At 31.2% G+C, this 20,163-nt stretch overlaps 2 protein-coding genes across 2 annotated transcripts; one reads left to right on the top strand and one right to left on the bottom strand.

Moving 5' to 3' along the window:
* Positions 1-1,752: 1,752 nt before the first annotated feature.
* LOC133285355 (E3 ubiquitin-protein ligase At1g63170) lies at positions 1,753-4,902 on the bottom strand. Its single transcript, XM_061482565.1, has 4 exons — positions 4,235-4,902; positions 2,551-2,676; positions 2,174-2,465; positions 1,753-1,920 (listed from the first exon to the last, which is right to left on the bottom strand). The coding sequence occupies exons 1-4, from the start codon at positions 4,900-4,902 to the stop codon at positions 1,753-1,755; spliced, it is 1,254 nt and encodes a 417-aa protein (XP_061338549.1).
* A 4,625-nt stretch (positions 4,903-9,527) lies between these two features.
* Positions 9,528-12,979, top strand: LOC133285345 (auxin-induced protein AUX22-like). The gene is made up of 3 exons (XM_061482554.1): positions 9,528-9,888; positions 11,161-11,254; positions 12,865-12,979. Exons 1-3 carry the CDS (start codon positions 9,528-9,530, stop codon positions 12,977-12,979), a joined length of 570 nt encoding a protein of 189 aa, XP_061338538.1.
* The last annotated feature ends 7,184 nt before the right edge of the window (positions 12,980-20,163 follow it).

The raw sequence follows: 20,163 nt of genomic DNA, 5'->3' as shown, positions 1-20,163 counted from the left end.
CATAACTTTATGTCATTTAAAATGACAAACACTCTTTCCTTACAAACTCTTACAACCATATTTTAATCGTTGATTTTTGCCAATCAATGATTGTTATTTATTGTGAATTTGATTTGCAAAAATCTTAATCGTTGATTGACGGAAATCAACGGTTAAGATATGGTTGTAAGAAGTTGTAAATCAAAATAGGTTGTAAATATAACCTTCCTCTTTAAGATTAGTATAGATTTATTCGGAAGTATAAGAAATAAATTGAAACTAATTGTAATGTATATGCTATAAAAAATAAAAAAATAAAAAATTCTAATGTATATAAATCAAAAATATAATTTTATTTTGTCAGTTGTTTTTAATTTGGTCTTTGTACTTTACTTTAGAACTCTTTTTTTGAATATCTCTTTACTTTGGAACTCTGATTCATGTTCTAATAGTCTTAAGTAAATCAAATTAAAAATGATTTTATTATAAGAATTAAATTAATTTTTGTATATGAATTAAATTAAGCATAAGTATAAAAAAATATATTTTCTACCTTCTGTTCAATTCAAGGATGATTAGTTACATATTTAATTTATGAGATTAATATTTTTCATGTCGTAGAAAATAATTTTATCTCCCATGTATACATAAATTTATGCGGGGTCTATATTTTTTTTTCTCTTTCTTCTTCTTAAATGGGCTCATTACACACTTTTATTTGTATATAGAAGATAAAATTATCCTATAACATCAAAAACACTAATCCCTTAATTTATAAGCTCATTTCATGTAAGCTATGATAATGGTAACGAGATTAAATAATAAATTATTCACTTCAACTTTCAACTTTTGATAAATTATTTTACGAAATCTGAATTTTGTCAATTTATCTGCTTGAACTTTCAATAAGGGGATGAATCAGAGTAAAACTGTTCTTTTATGATTGAAAGGTATATTCAACTATTTATTATTTTTCGTTACAAAAATTTATTGCAATTATATAGTTTTAGAGGTTGCTACTTGCTGCCAAGTTCAGCTGATAAAACCTTTTCAAGTTAATTATGGAGACTTCAAATTACAGATCAGTTACAATCTTTTTTAGGGAAAAATTTAGTATACTTGTGGACTGTGGCACGTATATCTGCCCAATAAGAAGAGAACACCTGTGCTGACATGTTTTTTGTGAGAAAAAAAATTAATATTAAGAGAAGTTATACTTACTACCTTTTACTACTAAATTTTTATCGTTGATTTTTTTCAATTTAATAATTATAATTTATTGAATCATACTTATTAATTAATTATTAATTTCTAATAAATTATAATCGTTAAATTGACAGAAATTAATGATTAAAATTTAATAGTAGGAGATAATAAAAAAAAAAGGTAATAACTATAATATTCCCATGCTTATATATTCTCAGGAATCCATAATCTATACTTTCAGTTTGAATGGAAGTAATACCCACTACTCAGTACGGAAAATGTTCTCCCTTTCTAGATGTGTGAGTAAAAATAAAACAAAATATAGTTACAAGTTGAAATTTAAAGAATTGTACAGACAAGCTAATTACCGGCAAAAAAGAAAATATTATAACAACTTTTGTATAACTTTTGAATAGGAATATTACCAAAAAACTTGAGCTTATTTTAAAATTTTGAATTCAAGAAAAGCAAATATTTTCATTAAATTTTGCTGGATATACAGATGCAGAAATGATAATACTTCGTGGATATGCATGTAAAATTGGTGGTTGGAACGGAGTCCCAAGCTCAAGGTGACCATCCACCACTTATTATACCAACTTCACTTTTACAAAGAGGGCAGGATCCCTTTATCTTCAACCATTTGTCAACACACCAAACGTGAAAGACGTGAAAGCAGGGTAACTCCCTAAGCTCATCATCATCTGCATATTTTGCCAAGCAAATGCAACAAACCTGCAACAAATTTCACAATGTTATTGGAAACCAAAATTAAATTCTACATCAAAAGTTAAAAGTTGAGGCATTCTCCTCATTATATCATAACAATAACTATAAAGGTACATACATCCTTAGATTCAGGTTCTACTTATATCTATAAATTTTTATTCATTCTACATTTTTGTTACTAGCTAAATGTAAGTATAGATTCAAGGTAAATACTGTTAGTTCATAATTTTAAAACAATACAACCACCTATAAAACTTACAGCATCTTCTCCTGAAATGACCCTCTCCTTATCTGTCCCTGCAGCCAAAATCCCACCTTCATCTATACCTGCGTTGACATCCTGATCATAACCATTTTTATTGTTTTTCAATTTGAACTTGTAGATTGGTAGAGTGTTAATGTATTCTACTGTTGCTCCTCCGTTCAGAGAAAAATCCTCCGGAAAGCCCGAATCAGATAGTATGCAAGGTAGGCACCAACAAATTTTTGCACTTAGTATAAATGGCATAGCATATCTAATACAGCTAATGGAAAGAAACACTATACATAACCTGCACGCAAAGAAGCCCAGATTATTTAAAGACTTGAGAAATGAGAAGCAAAATAGTGGTACTGCAAAAATATTGTGACAGGTACCTATACAATTGTGGAGCATCAGAAGGAGCAGAGTGAACTCCAAAGATCCAAACAGTTCCTATTACAAACCAAACTGCAAAGAAGAAATCCAAGGTCATCTTGAAACAGTATGCTAATCCACTAAGCCTGCAATTTAGAAGAAAAAAAAAATTAAACAAAAATAAAAATTCTCAGCTTAGTGCACTAGTCATTGATTAAAAATGGATAAAATCAGATTGGGTGTCAAAGTTTTGTACCAAATTTAGTTTGACATTCAATAGCTTGACGAGGAAATAAAGTTATTCAACATATTTTAAGGTTTCCCTTTCTCCCCCAGTCACCAAGTACTAGATGAAGCTCACAAGATGTTTCATTAAGCCTGTAATTTAAGAAGAAGTTTCTCTACTTAGTACATTTATAAACAAGGATAAAATTTGATAAGGTTTTATATTAACTTTAATTGGATATCAATAACCTCAGAGGAAACTAGGTGTTATAATTTAACTGCTGCAATGATAATTTTCACTGCATAAAATCATCATTAAAAAGAGGTCGAGCCTGGAGCAGGTGTAAAGTTGTTCCATTGTGACTGAAAAACCACAGACTTGAATCCAAGAAACAGTCTTTTTGCAAATATGCAAGGGTAAAATTGTGTACAAAGATTGCCCTCATCTCTATTCTCCCTAATCGGATTTAATGCGGAGTGGTTTTTATACCATCATCATTAAAAGAGATGTCACTACTAAAAATCTGTCTTCACATCCTATACCTTATAAGTTATAACAAAACTCCAAACTTATAAAAGCACTTTCACCGTGGCTGCCACATGTATGTTATATATAATCCATAAACCTTAACTTTTAATTGAAAAACAGAACAAGCAGATGAAGATAATATTTCAATATTATGTCTTAATTCAGGCCGTGTTAGCCCAATGGTAAAGTGTAGAGCCTTGTTTTAAAAAAGTGGTCAGCTACAGTGTCTCCAATGTGGGAGTGAGTGGAAAAGTCTATTATTTGGTTGTCCTTCTTCTCCTATCCGTTCCCTGGAACCTTTGTTCAGTCCATCATCCATGTACCCCCACCCCCAAAAGAAAAAGACACCAAAAACAAATAAATAAACTCATGTGCCTTCTTTGGAGTTAAATATTGGACAGTTTCAATTAATGAAAATATAATTCAAATTGGATGTCAATCCCATTTCAAACTATGATGGGCAAAAGTACATTACAGGAATAAGGTTATTTGATTGTAAACAATAAACTAATAAAGCTTGCTCAAAAAAGGGCACACGACAGCTGAAATTATAGTTTAAAAAAAATTCAAAGACTAATTTTTATCCGAAAAAAAAAAATTCAAGTCTAATAAATATACAAGTTCAATGAACGACCCAAATTCTCATATATATATATATATATATATATATATATATATATATATATTAATCCAAGTAATTGCAGATAAAAGTTTTAGAAAATGCAAAGAAAAAGGTGGCAAGAAAGTCATCCGTAATGTAGATGTATGATCTATCACACTACGATGGCAAATTGGTTTCTATTATTCTTCTTCCTTGTTAAGCAGTATCCAATATCAAATATGAGGGTCATTATTCTATCAATGGTGGAAAAAAGAAGAGATACTTATATCATAATGCCATGTTTTAAAAAAAAAAAGCAAAGAATGAGAAGGGAAAAAAAAAATCATACATAGAAGTAAAGGCTCCAGGGATATTAGTGTTTCTTGCTGCTGATTCTGTAGCATGACCATTCTCCTCGTCTGAAACACGAGAAACATAGATGGCAGTATAAATACTTTCAGGAGGATTGCTTACAGAAGATCCTTGAGATGGTTGAGAGGTATCTTCGTCCGCGCTTTGATTACGGTTTCGAAAACGCCAGTAAATAGTTGGAAGTGTGGCAACACAACCAGCTGCATAACCCACAATCCATTCAAATAACAGAGCTTGAGGATTGTCATTCCTGGACAATGACAAAACCACTATAGTTGCTATGATCTGACTCACAGTGACAACAAGCTCAACAGAAATCCACAGTCCAGAATTAAATGGTATGCTTCTGCTATGATGACCATACCCCTCACCTCTTCTCGACAAAGAGGAATTTCTAGAGCTGAAACTGGTTGCAAAAAATGAAGACCCCTGATGAGTATAATCTTGTGGGCCCCCATCTGGAAGATCTTCATTCTGTGGTAAATGCATTTCAGAGTGATGATCATTCTGAGATAATGTGGATAAAGCTTCACCACTCCTTGTAATGTTGATTATGTGGCCATTAGGGGTTTCTTGCTGCTCCATTAGCAAAGGATGTTGGTCGGTTTGGGTGTTCCTATTTGGACACAGAGATGCAACATCCATTTAAACTACCAAGGTAGAAGACTGATAAGGCAATATTTGGTAGTAATAAGGTTTCCAATCAGCACCTTCTCCTGATTTGATTCCTATAATGTACAAATCTGCTGTAATAACCAGAAGGAAATGTACCAAGATCTTTGCAGCACTTTGCACCATACCTTGAAAAGGATAGAATTTTTATCCTGATTAGGCAACACCAGACAGATAATTTTATGTATTAAAGTCTTATTACTCCATAATGCTCTATAACCTGTTTTAGAATACAGTGCAGCAACGGTTTTATTACAATTGATAATTTTGATACGTCATTACATGAAGATCTTGTTCCTATAACAAGAGAATGTCAATCAAGACTTGAATGTAATGCCAAAAACAGTGCATTAGGAATTTGAAAGTAAATGGATAAAGTGGGACGAACATGACATGACATTACTAACAGTGAATTCAGAACAAAAAGAGTATCTCTGAAACAGAAACCTAGTAAATCCAAATTCCAAGTTAAACACCAGCACCCACATCATCAATACATTCAGGCAACAACATTTGACATCCAAAACCAAAAAAAAAAAATATCGAAACGAAACCTTAAATTTAAAACAACCTACACTTTATAGACATTTTGGATTGTGAGTGTGAAGAAGAGTGTCTGCACATGATTCAGCTCAACCAAAGGATTCCAAGCTCACTGTGCCGTTTCTTTTTCTTCAGAGTTTCCATTTTTACTAAACAAAAATATTTATTTACATTTAAGCAACGTTTCTGCTTACACAAAGATACGTGTCTGTGAGAAGAGAAATGAAGGAGAAACGTTGAAATCATGTGTGCTGTTGTGTTAACCTCGGGCTTTCCTTGCCGTCAAATTTTAAGAAACGCGTTTCTTCATAGCCGCATCCAACGGCCAAGAATCTCCCCATCATGATAGATATTGAAGCTTTATCATATGTATAACTATAAGGTGGGGTCACTTTGTTACCTTATCCATGTTATTCTTTTTATAATTTTAGTTAATCTTTCCATGTGAGAGACTAATATTGACATATTTTCACTCACCCACCTAATCAGATAAAGTGAAGGTTTACACTTTAATCACAACCATTTTTAGTCACCTACGAAGAATCAAGTATCTTAAATATATAAAATATATAACATAATTATGGTTAATGTATCATCAATAAAATTAAAATGTCTGTATTTATTATGAATTGGGAGAATGATTATTTATCTGTATCTGTAATCCATATTTATCTTTCATATCAAATTATTTACGGAACAATCACTCTTTAATATAATTAAGTGTTCTAATGATTTTTCCATTCTAACGTTATATGTAAAGAACTATTTCAGCCTAAAATTTTAAGGTACTTGATATAAGTCTTTTAAATAGTTTATATTATTTTCTAATCTCCCTCGTACAAGAACTTTTTGGACTTGAAGTATGAATATTGTTTAGGTCCAATTTTTTTTTTTAGTTTATCTTATGCTTATTTAATTTCACAAGTGGAGTAGTGAGAATCGAATTCGTAATCTTGTGCTCACTAAAACTTTGATATCATATAAAATATTATTTTAATCCAAAATCTTAAAGTGTTGGGTGAGAACTTTTTTAATAATTTATTTTATTCCCTAACACTACATAAATTTTATTTTTTCCTACTTTTGATAAAGGGGAACGCTGTACATACTCCCGGAATATTGAGATATGCTCCTAATCGTCACTTCTCTTATCATACAAATTGTGTTGTGGGAGCAATGAAAATGGTTTTGGTTTCAAGAATGAAATTCACTAGACATGTGGGGGTCAAGATTTTCAATTTCAAGTCGCTATCTGATTAGCAATTCAGATACTTGCCAAAATTTGTTTGACTTAAATTATTGATTTGCTTGTTACTTTGTTGGTTTGGTGTCGCTGTACTTATATAGGATTTGTCTGTGCTATATACTATTATACTATTATTATTTTACATAATGATGATTGTTCTTAAAAAACTAAATACTATTGCTTTTTTAAAAATTGTTTTGATTTAGACTAAAAAATAAAGAGGACAACATTTTTATTATTCGTTAATTATAGAAGTCCACTACTACTAAAAAGAATATTCGTTACATTCTTTAAATATTTTCTTTACTTGGTTGTGCTTATCTAGTTATAAACAAAAGGTAACAGAATAGAATAATAACTAGCATACTTAGTCGCAAAACTCATCATTTGTATTGATTATTTTCTAGTGTCAATGTTATCATTTTCTTCGTTAATATGATGATTAATTTTCTTTTTTTGATGACATTTAGTGACCTAAATGAGTTAGGTGAGCTATTAAGAATCTATGCTATGGCCTATGTCAGACCATGTTTAACATAATATATTTAATAAAATAGATCAGATTTGAGCTTTGAAAAAATTTTGTTTAGAAAATAGTTCATAAGTTTATTTTTACAAAATTTGGCCTGCAAGCTTATACACCGATTTGTATTGTATTATTTATTTTAATCAAAATAAAACAATTATTTAAATAATTTTAATCAATAAAAAATATTTTATATTTTTTTTCTAATTTTAATAGTTATTGAAGATTTCATGAGCTTAAACAAGTTAATAGGTTTATGATATACCTTTTAATTTTTTAATATATGTCATACTAAGCCTATAATGTAGCTTACACAAGATTAATAAGCAAAGTCAGGCTCAAAATATTTTATTTAGATCTGATCTATTTAAAATAAAGTTTAACCCGATCTAACTCATTTATATACTTAATGATATTAAATAGTTAAAGCCCAACCTTGAAATGGGCCTCAATAGATCCGAATTAAAGTCCCTGTGTAGTCGATTGGTGGACCTCGGGGAGACCTATGATCAGTATAATGCGCATGCGCTTCCATAATTGTACGGTTTCGTTTCAATCACTTGTGCAAAATTGTTCGAATTCTAGGAAAAAATAAAGCGCGGACACAAAACAAAAGGTCTTTCAAGAAAGAAACGTTAATTTCGCGACAAAAATTAGAATGCAAAAAAAAGTAAGAAGAGAAGTTGAGGAAAAGCAACCAATTAAAGAAATGGTCACTTGCATGGGAAATCTCTGTTTTAGGCAAATAACTCTTTCCTTGAAAAACACAAACGTCATACTCAGCATTGTCATGAACATTTGTTGACAATACATATATTTCGAAGTTTGATTATGAAGGTATCTTATTTTGTCTTCCTCTATTCTTTGATGCATCGAGCTGCTTTTAGAAAATGTTGTACATTTTGGACCCTATCGGAGATTAGTAAATTACTAATTTATCTAAGGCTTATATAAATTACTATCATATAAATTTTATGTTAATATTGGATTTTTATTTTTTAAGCAGAATAATTAAAAAAAAAAGCTCATTTAAGTCCGTGGGCTACACTTATATGAGCCGGACTACTATTTACCAGCCCCTTTAAGCATTTAGGGCCTCTTTCGATAGATTTCTCTCTCTCTAAAAGCTGCTTTTTTTTTCTTGAAAAAAAAAACACTTTTCAATTTTAATTTGTTTGGTTGTCTGTTTAAAAAAAAACAGAAATCATAAAAAAAATCAAAAATCTACTTTTTTCATAAACTAAAAATTTCAAATTCTAAAAAAAATAAAAGTCAAAAACCAAATATTTTTTTCAAAACTAAATATCTTTATAAAAATATAAATAACTTTAACTTTATAAAAAGCATTTTTAAAATAAGAAAAAGATAAAAGTTACTTTTTTGAGAAGACGAAACAAACAGGCTCTTTAATGGTCCTAGAAAATATCCTAAATTATCAGCATGTACCTCACCTGAAATTTGAGAAACTTCAGTATGCTCCTCTTTTTTAATATTACATTTACTCCCCTCCCCTAATTCGAATTTTTTTATACAAATTTATCCTCTGTGCTTCCCCCACCCCCACCCCAAACACAAACACTACTATATATGTACAAATATATATATATATATATATATATATATATATATATATATATATATATATATATATATATATATATAGCTAAAAGAGGTTTTTCTGTTATAACTTTAGTAAATCTAAATGGAAGTACTTCTTTGATAAAAATAAAAAGATAAAGTGTGAGAATTTATTGTAATTTCTAAAAATTAAAGAAGAGACGTGTATTATTTTATTTGAAAACATGCAATTGTATGCAAACATGTACATTAATTCTTCAAGTAACCTTCAGCCTCAGGTATAAATTATTCCGAAGACTTGTACTCTCAATCAAGCGAACCACATGGTTTGTTCCCCAGTCAGGTAATCAAACGGCTATGATCAAATCTCACCAAATCACAAGGCAGCTACAGTCGTAGGATCTGTCCCCATGTCCAACTTATGGTGCCGGTCTTTAATGGTTTTTGTAGGGAAACACTCAGTCCCTACATTTGTTTCTCATGTGACCGACCACTTCGCCTTAGTTGACCTGTCATTGCTCCCACTATATTCTTTTCATTCACTTTTTTTATATATTATAAGTTATAACCAACCCTTAATTTCTTCCTTCCATATACAAATTAAACCATTGCTTCTTCACAAAATATATATTCTCAATCCAAAAACCGAAATTGCCGAACACTAGTTTTGTATTTGATACCCTGAATCTGAATATCAACTGAGAAATGGACAAAGAAGGTCTTGGACTTGAAATCACTGAGCTAAGGTTGGGCCTTCCTGGTGCGGTGGACAAGAACGAGAAGAAAAGGGTGTTCTCGGAGATTGATGAGGCTGATGTTGATGATGAAAACATGATGAGTTGCTTCGGAAACCGGCAGAAAAAAATGCCGACGAAGAATCAAGTGGTGGGGTGGCCTCCGGTGTGCTCGTACCGGAAGAAGAACAGCATGAATGAAGCCTCAAAAATGTACGTTAAGGTTAGCATGGACGGTGCTCCGTTCTTGCGTAAAATTGATTTAGGTATGCATAAGGGATACTCAGAGTTAGCCTTGGCCTTGGAGATGCTCTTCACTTGTTATGGAATCGGTTAGTTACGTTTTCTTTTTTATCTGTGCATCATTAATAATTAAATCTTCCTTAATATTGTTGTAAAATATTTTCATGCTAGTTAGGGTACACACATATATATGGTTGAGATTTTAGAAAGAAACATGCAAAATTATACATATATAGGTGTATAATTCCTATATATATGTATATGTATAATAAACATTAATTAATCGTGCTAGTTATAGTTTATGGCCAGCTATCAATGAAGAAATTCAGAAACAAGATTATTGGAACTTGAAAAAGTATTATAGCCTACTAGCTATATTTTTCTTGATGTATTTTGGAACTCAAGATCTCATCTTCTCAATCATAAGAGCATATGTACGAATATTATATACTTGAACGCGTAAGAACAACACGGTGCTTCATAGGTTTAGTAGTCTATGCGCTTCATGAACTCAACGTACACCTAAAATTCGAGATGCCTATGCACCGAAAAAATAAAAAATGGGAAGGTTATAGTTACTACTTTTTTTTCTTATTACCTCTTACTATTAAATCTTAACCGTTGATTTTCGTCAATCTAACGGTTGTAATTTATTGGATCATACTTATTGATTAATTATTAATTTTTAATAAATTATAACCGTTAGATTGACAGAAATCAACAGTTAAAATTTAATAGTAAAAAAAGAGGTAGTAAGTATAACCTCTTCTCTTCCAATAAAAAATAGAGATGCCCATCCATTTAAGTTAATGTTCACTACCTATATTTTAACCTCGATAATTGTTATGAAGAAGCTTTACTTAATTAATTTTGAAAATCCTAGAAAGAATGGGCATTATTAAAATAATTTAGACGGGAGACATAGAGGGATAAAGTGGGAGAGGAAACCGTATATAATAGTTAGACATTCTCCTTAATATGTGATGGCATGCAGTGTATAAAGTTGTTTTACTCGATCTCTCGATGCATGACAGGGAATTAAGCATAATATAATTATTCATAAACACTTAATTAGAAAAATAATGTTAAAAGAGTATACAATTCAAATTAAATATTATACACAATCACTACTTCAAACAATTTAAAATTATAAAAATGTATATTTTTATATTATAAAATTTAATAATAAATATATTACTATATATTAAAGTTTATCACGAACTTAAATATATAATAATGTAACTTTAATCAGAAAAGGTTAAAAGGGAAGCAAATCCCTTATCGCCAAGAAAGAAAAAAAGAAGAAAAGGTTTTGAGTTAATGACAATCAAAAACGATAATATTTTGTTCAAAATTAACAGGCGAGGCGTTGAAGGATGCGGACAATTCTGAACACGTTCCCATCTACGAGGACAAAGATGGTGACTGGATGCTGGTTGGAGATGTTCCTTGGGAGTAAGTCCTTCTGGCCCCTCTTTATTCTTTCTTTCTTTTTTATATACAGAAAAGTATGTTGTCTAGTGTAACAGGCCTGCAACTTTTTCGAACCAAATTGAATTTAGCCATAATTGAAGTTTTCTGTATATGAATAATTATGTTGTCTCTAATTTTGTCTCAAATTTAATCCAATAACAATTAGCAACCAACAAGCTAGGTTTTTGCGCTGACCCATTTTATTGCACAAATTCATAAATTGTTAGATTGAATTAGAGATGGATGATAAAAATTAACTTGCATTTAACTATACCAGATATGAAACTCAGATTCAGTTTAATAGCACACAACAGCCAACTAGGTTATATTATATTAGTTTAATACTACAATTATAATACATATATAAATATATTTTTTATACCATTAATTAACATTTGAATTTATACAAAATAATATTACCAGTAATCTTCCCAAGCACCTTAATAAATAAATCCCTTATAATTGGTTACACTTTTTGTGTGTGTTGTTTTTGGTTTGGGGTGTGTGCATCTATTCATGTTTCCAGATACAAAAGTAATATACGTGTCAAATACGAGTCAAGTAAATCAGAAATACTTTTGTCCACCATAGAGTCAGCTTTCCGTGTTTGCTCAGAAAAACCGCCAAACATTTATAGTGCATCCACCACCAACTATGATTCCGTGTCTGAAAACTGTGTGCTAGGGAATTTCATTAACTTTGCTACTTGATCTCTATCACTGTTATGTATAAATGATGCTTATTACGTGCTAATTACAACTACTAAAGATGCATGGTTTATAATATGATGAGTCAACTAAGCTAGTACGTAGTCCCACAGATTTAAATGCCATCCGAATTGGTCCAAAAATTGAACGCAGAATAAGTTTGACAAAATCATTTTGTAGTCCCCCAAAAGGAAACTTGATTAGATACGTGTTGATTAAGTTGTTTTAGTTGTCGATTGACCTAATCAAGTCCAAGTTCTACTTTATATGCCAAATATCATCTTAATCTCAAAACCAAAAATTATCTTGGATCACATATTGCCGACATGTGTGAATCTCTCATTATAAGATTCGACAACATCAGCATGGGAAGAGAGAGGGGGGCACGGAGGATATCATCAATAATGGCCTGACCTCAAAAAGGCAAAGCTATTATTGTTAGACACACTAAAATAAAGAGAGAAAAACTTCGGATTAGTTGGCCACATTTCCCGAGAATAATTATTTTTTAGATATATTCCAATCAATTCAACTAGTCTGATTCGAGACATGTCTCGAAATTAAAATTTTAAACCTCTTCCAAAGACGATACTAAAAAAGATTAAATATATGCTCTCATCTTCACTTACTCAGTTTCCTGGTATCAACTAAATTATCATCATTTGGTTGGTCAAATGTTACAACTTCCACGAAAAATATATGAACTTTGTATATAAAAGATAAATATAAGTAAATAAATTTTTTAACAAGGATACATATAACGATAATAGTAATTTTAATTATTTCTATTTGAAACTATAATAATTTTACCTTTATTTTTTCATGTAAAATTTTATACAACTAGTAGAAAAATTTGTATTCATATATAAAGTGGTACATTTGCAGGATGTTTATCGAGTCATGCAAGAGGCTGAGGATTATGAAGAGATCAGATGCAAAGGGCTTCGATCTGCAACCAAAAGGGTCCTTAAAGGGATTTATAGAAGGCGTGACAAAGTGAAAGATAATAGAGATGAAACAAAGAAGATAGGCTTCTAATTTATTTCGTACACGTTTTGATGTGATCATTCCAATTTCATGCTGTCGTTTTATTATATTTGAGGAAGCAACACTTTATTGTTTTATGCATGAATAGAATTTGGGAAAAGTGTATCATTTTAAACGATATAAAGTTGTGTCATTTTAAGTGAGAGAAAGAGATAGATAAAGGAGGAGAGATAGTAGACAAAAAAATATAAAGTTGTGGGTCCTACCTCTTTGTGAGAGTGAAAAGATATAAGTTGTGCCATTTAAAAGGATAAACACTTTTCCCATAGACTTTTATGCCTATGATAAGACCTAAGAAATGAAGGATATACATATGACCATGTTTAATGAAATAGGGAAACTCATCGGTTTTAGTAAAAGTTTTGTGAAATATGTTAAGAGTTTAATATCTCTCATGTTATATGAAATAAATTTTTTTTTTTTCTATTCTCTTCACATTACTTCACGTGGGTATGAGAGTTTCATACACTCTTATATGTGTGTAAGAATAAAATGATAATTTTATCTCCTATTATATGAAAAATATCATACGCATATTAATATACTGCACGCTGCAGCAAATTTATTGTCAATCCATTTTTGTTTGCTAATTCCATTTCATCTCCTTTAATTTCCTTCACCTAACTGTCTTCCTATTTTCATTGATACAGTACAAACCGATATACTGAGCTGTTCATCAATTGTTCTGTTTTTTCAGTTTTTATTTTTTTTTGTAAAAGTGCAAATTTTACTGATCGATAAATTAACAAAAGTACATTTGATTTTGTTATTAACAACCATGCATGATCAAATACAAAGGTGAAACGTAACATCGGTTGTAACCGGTTACACACAGTGAGGAAGCCAGATTAAAAGAAAATGTGAATCAAATTAAATTGAGAATATGAACATATATAGGAAAAGAATTATAAATTAAAAAAAGGATTAAATGATTGATAAAGAAGAGAGGTAAACTTATAAGTCGTTGGTAGGCTCTGTCCTCCACAAACTCTACCCCCATTTCCGCGTTGGGAAATTTTTTCATAAACTTTATTCATTTTACTTATTTAATTATCATTATTAATTATTTCATGGTTAGTTGTTAAAATTAATTAACTAATGATTAAATATTATAATATTTATCAATAATTTATTGGAATCCTATACTTGAGTTAACCAAGTTTATGATAGAATTTCATATGCGCGCATTTGATATAAAACCCACTCTATTACCAATTAATATCAGCTGAACATGCATCAAGTTGACAACTAGCGTATGTTTTTAAGAATTAAAACAAAATTTACTTTTTATTATACAAATTTAGAGGCCGTTCAATACAAAAGGGATCAATATTATCTTTTCAACCAAGTGGATATAGTTATTATAAGAGTCACCGTATTCCTAGTTCGTGAACGATATTATGTATGTTTCGGACAAAGGGTGCACATGATAAGAGCGCAAAAACCGAGCACTAGCTTAATCCTAGGTACAGAATCTTAGTTGAATCCGAACATCCCAAAATAATAGTATTTCTTACAAACACTAACTAACTCATCATTTTATAAATCAATTCAGACCTAAAGCGGTTGGATGGAATCTAAACTCTCTCTTTTTTAAAATTTTTTAATTTGAGTAGTTGAACATTTAAAATGTAAATAACGGAAAATCAAATAAGTAATTTCCAATGAGAAGTAAAAATATGTATATTTTATCTTTATCCACAAATATATATATATATATATATATATAGTTTATTTTCATATTTTTATTACACTAAATAATTATAAATTGGTTTAAATTCCAAAATTTTCAACTTATCAAACCAAACACACTAAATTTTGGTCTTGAGTATTTTATTTATTTTTTACTCTCTTTGATATAAGATTAACTCCCGTTCATGTATTCTTTTACGAACTCGAAGGTTCAAATCCATCACCTTTTGTGTATACCAAACACTCTTTGATAAGTATGGTAACTACTTAACTGAAAATAATTCGAACTCATCAATTAAATAAGCATATACGGTTTAGATGTTTTGATTAAGTGTTTTCTTCGTGTTGCTATTACATGTACAAACACTGACACATGCACGAGTACTCGATAAGCTGCACGCATTGCTATCAATGTTCTTTTGGGATCTAAATTAATTGTCTGCCTGCAACGAATTTAGTTTATCGAGATTAATAGTTGATGTATATGGAATGAAAGAAACTGATTTATTCTTATTTGCATTCGTTGCATGAGGTCCCCTTAAATAAGCTCGTGTAAGAATCTTTTGATGAATGGTGGGTTTGAGTATGCATGGTCGCTAATTCATTTCGCATTCTATTTTGACGACCCTTCGAAATATTTCTGACTTTGATCTCCTGTTATAGATATTATAAAATTAATAGAACTTATAATTGCAATAATTGGCTGAATAAATAGTTAATTTATCTGTAATCTCCCCCGTCTTTATTAAGGGTTATAGTTAAGTGGCAAGAGATGGATCGTTCGCATCCTTATTTTTCATTCTTCTCGTTTCTTGAGTTCAATTAATAGTCTTCCTAGAACCAAAAAGAACTTTGCAATAGAAAACAGGAAAAAAAGAGAAAATGATATATACTTGCATAAACAATGTTTCTCACAAAATTAAACCATCGTAAACTTTTTATATAAGTCCTTGCATAAACATAATTTTATTGTAAGTTTTTTTCCTATTTTACCAACCAGTTAATCCGAAATTTGATTTATTTAGTTGAAGTGTTATCGGACTCATATAGGGGACGATTGTCTTAAAATTCTCATAAATTTGATTAGTCCAGTTCAAGTAGTGCAAGATTAGAAATCAATATTACAAAAAAGAAGTGTTTAAGTGAAAATGGAAATATAAAGGACCACACAGATTAGCCAAACCCACGAGGCACCCGTCGAACATCTTAGACCAATTTTGGTAAGTTAAATTTCTAATAGATTGTATATCTAAAGAGTATTATCAAGCAATCAAATAAAATCTTCTATGTTCCCCTCCTAATGCTAACAACTGCAATGCTGCTTATTTGTCTGAATGCAAGTTGTCCAATAAAGCCTCCCTAATAATGAGAAAGAGAAATAGAGATGGACCTCTCTCAGTTACAAAACAAATAAATGACATTCTATGAACAAAAAAAGAAAGATTCCAAGTGGATGGGAAACTATTGTGCCCTTTCAAAACAAGGAACGAAGAAAGCAATGGTAAATACAAAACATATATTGGGCCATAGCTAGTTAGCTAGGCTTCAACAATGGAAGTAAATGTCAGATGTCCTTTTATAGCTATTTGGCAAGACAAGGTACCATTGATCTTAGCCTCTAGCCATACTATGTCTATAGGAACTTGGGCTAACGATAAGGTCTATCTAGTTGTTGTCAAGGTCTTCCATGTGAATAAGGAAGCAAATTTAAGCACAAATACTAGCACTAGTGCTCTCTTTTTTACACTATAATTAATGGGTTATGTTTATCTCATTTTATATGAGATAAACAATTTTTCTATACACACAAAAAGAGGTGTGGTCCCACCACTCTTTTTTCTCTCTCTTCTTACCCGTGGGTCTCACATATACTTTTATTTCTATAACATAAGGTAATTTTTTTCTTACAACATAAAAAAAATATATTCCATAATTAATAAGCAAAAAAAGGGTCCACAATGCCATCAATTGCCTTCCCTTTAGGAAAGAACAGGGGATGAGATTTTGAGTTGTGCTTGCTCCAGAGTGAGTATAATGGTAGACTGGGTGCTTTCTCCCGTTGATTTGAGTTTCTTTTATAAAGGACAAGAAATAAAGCACTGATATTTGCAAGTTGGAAGAAGCTTCGTGACAATACACTTTCCCCTTGTTTTGTTTTCTTTTTCAATTGATTGCTAAAAGATAAAATAGAACTGATGGGGTACATATAGTACCATTGTTTGAGTTAATTTATTGCCAGTTTCTCCAATTCTGAACCCAAAAGAAATACAATTTTAACTTGATCAATCCTCATTTTGAGTCACAACTATTTCTTATCCAATCAAATGTTAATTCAATACCACTATAGTAAATAACGGTTAAATATTAGTTATTTTAAAGGGTGAATTCTATGGTTCTTTCCAAACACTCAAAGCCTATGATTGCTTTCTCGAATAGTACGAAAATTTCAACATCAATGGCCATTAATCACGGAAAATTTAATTCGAAACATGAATGATTTTGTACAAATAAATTATTCAGCTGACCTAATTATATATGTATTACGCCTTCTCTTCCTCAATGATTATTTTCTATATTTCTTTTTCTTTTTATGCTTTAGTAAAGAGGCGCATACATCATAGAGGAATCTTCTTATACTATTTTGACCGATATAAAGAAAAAAAGTACCCCTTTAATAAAGCTTTCCCAAGTAAATCAAAAACTGATTCAATTTGTATTAAATTTTATAACATGTAAAGTATCATGTTTGCTCTTAATAAAATTACAGTATATTTAATCTTCAAAATAAAAAATATTTAAATGTATTGATTTTTATTTAAATATATAATTTTTTTTAAATATCTTATTCTAGGTAAAAAAACAAAAATTAAGAAAGGAGAAGTTATGGTGCCACATATGTACCCAAAAAAAAAAAAAGGTATGGTGTCACAGAGGTGGAGATCAGCGATATCATTAGCAAGGCACAAACTACAAATATATTGAGGTTGTGAGGATTATGAAAAAAAAATTCCTGACTTTTACATTAAAACCAATAAATTCTAATTATACTCTCCAAAACCTATTGAGTTATTCATTATTTAAAAAATTTAACAGATAAACTTATATAATATAATATTCATTTAAATAAAAAAACATAATATATCATATTGGAAAAGGATCCGTTTACAAACTTCTTTTTACAAATTTTTACAAATCTTACTATGTACCCCCGGGAGTACATAATGTAGTTTGTAAATAAAAAATTTGTAAATATTACCCTCCCCTATCATATTAACTTATCAGATATTCAAATATGCATAAATGTCACTGAATTTATATATGGGAAAATGTGTATCATTTTGAAGAACACAAAGTTATGTCATTTTAAGTGAGAGAAAGAGATAAATCATGAGAGAGAGAATGGATGATTTTTTTTTAAAGTGTGATTCTCACCTCTTTGTGAGAGTAAGATATATCATTTAGGATACCAAAAAAAAAAGATATATCATTTAAAATAACACACATTTTTTCCTTTATATATATTGGTGGTATGTGCAATGTACTTTCTACGTACTACTCCTCACGAGTATCAGTTGAGGCCACATGACACGAAAATGGCGTTATGATAGCTGAACCCACGAATGAAACTGTAGGATAGGTGTGAGACTGACACGTAAAGTTGTAAGTAAATTTCGTTCGCAAGATTATATTTACAAACTTTTTGTTTATAAATTATATTAAGTATGACCGGTCATACTTTAATCAAGAGTGTATGATTGGTCATACTTAGTGTAATTTGTAAAAAAAATTGTAAACGGATCATTTTTGTTGGAAAGGACCTATTGTTATAATCTGTATAAATTAGTTTAGATACTGTATTTGTTATTCTGTATTTGTTAGTTGTAGTTATTATCTATTAGCTTTAGTCTTATCGTTACCTATTGTTTAGATTGTTACCTATTGTTTAGGCATCAGTTGTGTATAACAAACTGATACGTTAGAGTCCAGTCACATGTAACAATCCATGTCTATTTAAGAGACATTTAGTTGTAAAGTAAATGCAGAATACAATGTTATTCAAGACTATAATTTAATATGATATCAGAGCGATCCGTACTAAACACTTCCGCAACAAATAAATTCTGAAGAAAGAGTGCGAAAGCTAGAGCCCAATATGGCGCATAAGGGAACTAGCAATCTGAAGGCGTCTGACCCTGGATCACCACTTTACTTGGGTGGTTCGGATAACCCAGGGATCTTGCTGACGATCGTGGTGCTGTGAGGCGACCGTTTTGCTGCGAGGAGAAGCCAATTATGAAAATTGGGCAAAGCTCATGAAAAACGCACTCAAAGCAAAGAACAAGGTGGGTTTTGTGATTGGAACAGTAAAGAGACCGGAGAAGACAGATGGAGTGGAATGGCGAGCCTGGGAGATGTGCAACTCAATGATTAATGGGTGGATACATAACACCATTGATCCAAAACTGCAGTCGTTCATAAAGTGTTTTGATGAAGCAAAAGATCTTTGGGATGACTTGAAGGAAAGGTACACGGTGGAAAATTTCTCACGACAATATCAGCTCAAGGCTAGCTTAGCCAATATTCGACAGCAAGGATGCAGCGTTAGCGAATATTATATGCAATTGAGAGGTGTGTGGGATGAAATTGAAGGAAGTAAAAATTGCAAAACGTGTGCATGTGGTGAAAATTGTGTTTATGCCAAAGAGGTTGAGGAAGAAAAGGAGCGTGATTGTATATATACATTCCTTATGGGGCTTGATGAAGCAGCCTATGGGAATTTACGTTCTCAAATTCTAAATCACTCACCACTCTCGTAGATGAACAAGGTGTACGCTATGGTCACACAGGAAGAGACACACCGCTCCATCGCACGAACTCAGGTTGATAAAACAGAAGCAATTGGATATGCAATGCGGATGGAAGCACTGCAGCAGAAGGACACGTTTGTTGAACGTCCCCCACGTCCTCCATGCATGCATTGCGGCAAGACCAACCATGAAGCTTCACGTTGTTGGCAAGCATTTGGGTATCCTGATCGTGGTGAAGGCTCTTTCGGTCGTGGTAATGGCAGAGGACGTGGACACTTTGGCGGTGGAAGGAATAACTCGCAAAGAGGTTTCCATGCAACTCAACACGTTGCAAACGCAGCTCAAACAGAAGAACCACATGAGCAAGCTAATGCATTTTCGGTCCTGACACCAGAAGTAGTAACACGCCTATTATCTTTGGTGGACAAGCCTCAACCATCTAATGACAAATTAATTGGTAAAAATATTGATCATACTTGGCTTATATATAGCGGCGCGTCTAGACACATGACAGGGGAACTTGACTCACTCCAAAATGTTACAAATATTGAACCTTTGGCAGTTGGGTTACCAAATGGAGCAGTAACATATGCTGAGAAACAAGGATCAGTTTCTCTCAGTCATAATTTTATACTAT

Source organism: Gastrolobium bilobum, unplaced genomic scaffold (genome assembly GCF_033153095.1).
Source record: "Gastrolobium bilobum isolate Gb01-03AN ecotype WA unplaced genomic scaffold, APGP_CSIRO_Gbil_v1 utg1211, whole genome shotgun sequence".
Lineage (NCBI taxonomy): Eukaryota > Viridiplantae > Streptophyta > Magnoliopsida > Fabales > Fabaceae > Gastrolobium > Gastrolobium bilobum.
This window is presented reverse-complemented; position numbering and strand designations above follow the sequence as displayed.

Excerpts from the sequence above, each read along its gene's own strand:
- LOC133285355 (XM_061482565.1), bottom strand. The coding sequence starts at position 4,902 with ATGGATGTTGCATCTCTGTGTCCAAATAGGAACACCCAAACCGACCAA. Across the intron at positions 2,466-2,550 it reads GATGCTCCACAATTGTATAG|GTTATGTATAGTGTTTCTTT; the intron begins GTACCTGTCACA and ends CTTTGCGTGCAG. Across the intron at positions 1,921-2,173 it reads TCATTTCAGGAGAAGATGCT|GTTTGTTGCATTTGCTTGGC; the intron begins GTAAGTTTTATA and ends AATTTGTTGCAG.
- LOC133285345 (XM_061482554.1), top strand. The coding sequence starts at position 9,528 with ATGGACAAAGAAGGTCTTGGACTTGAAATCACTGAGCTAAGGTTGGGC. Across the intron at positions 9,889-11,160 it reads CTTCACTTGTTATGGAATCG|GCGAGGCGTTGAAGGATGCG; the intron begins GTTAGTTACGTT and ends CAAAATTAACAG. Across the intron at positions 11,255-12,864 it reads GTTGGAGATGTTCCTTGGGA|GATGTTTATCGAGTCATGCA; the intron begins GTAAGTCCTTCT and ends GTACATTTGCAG.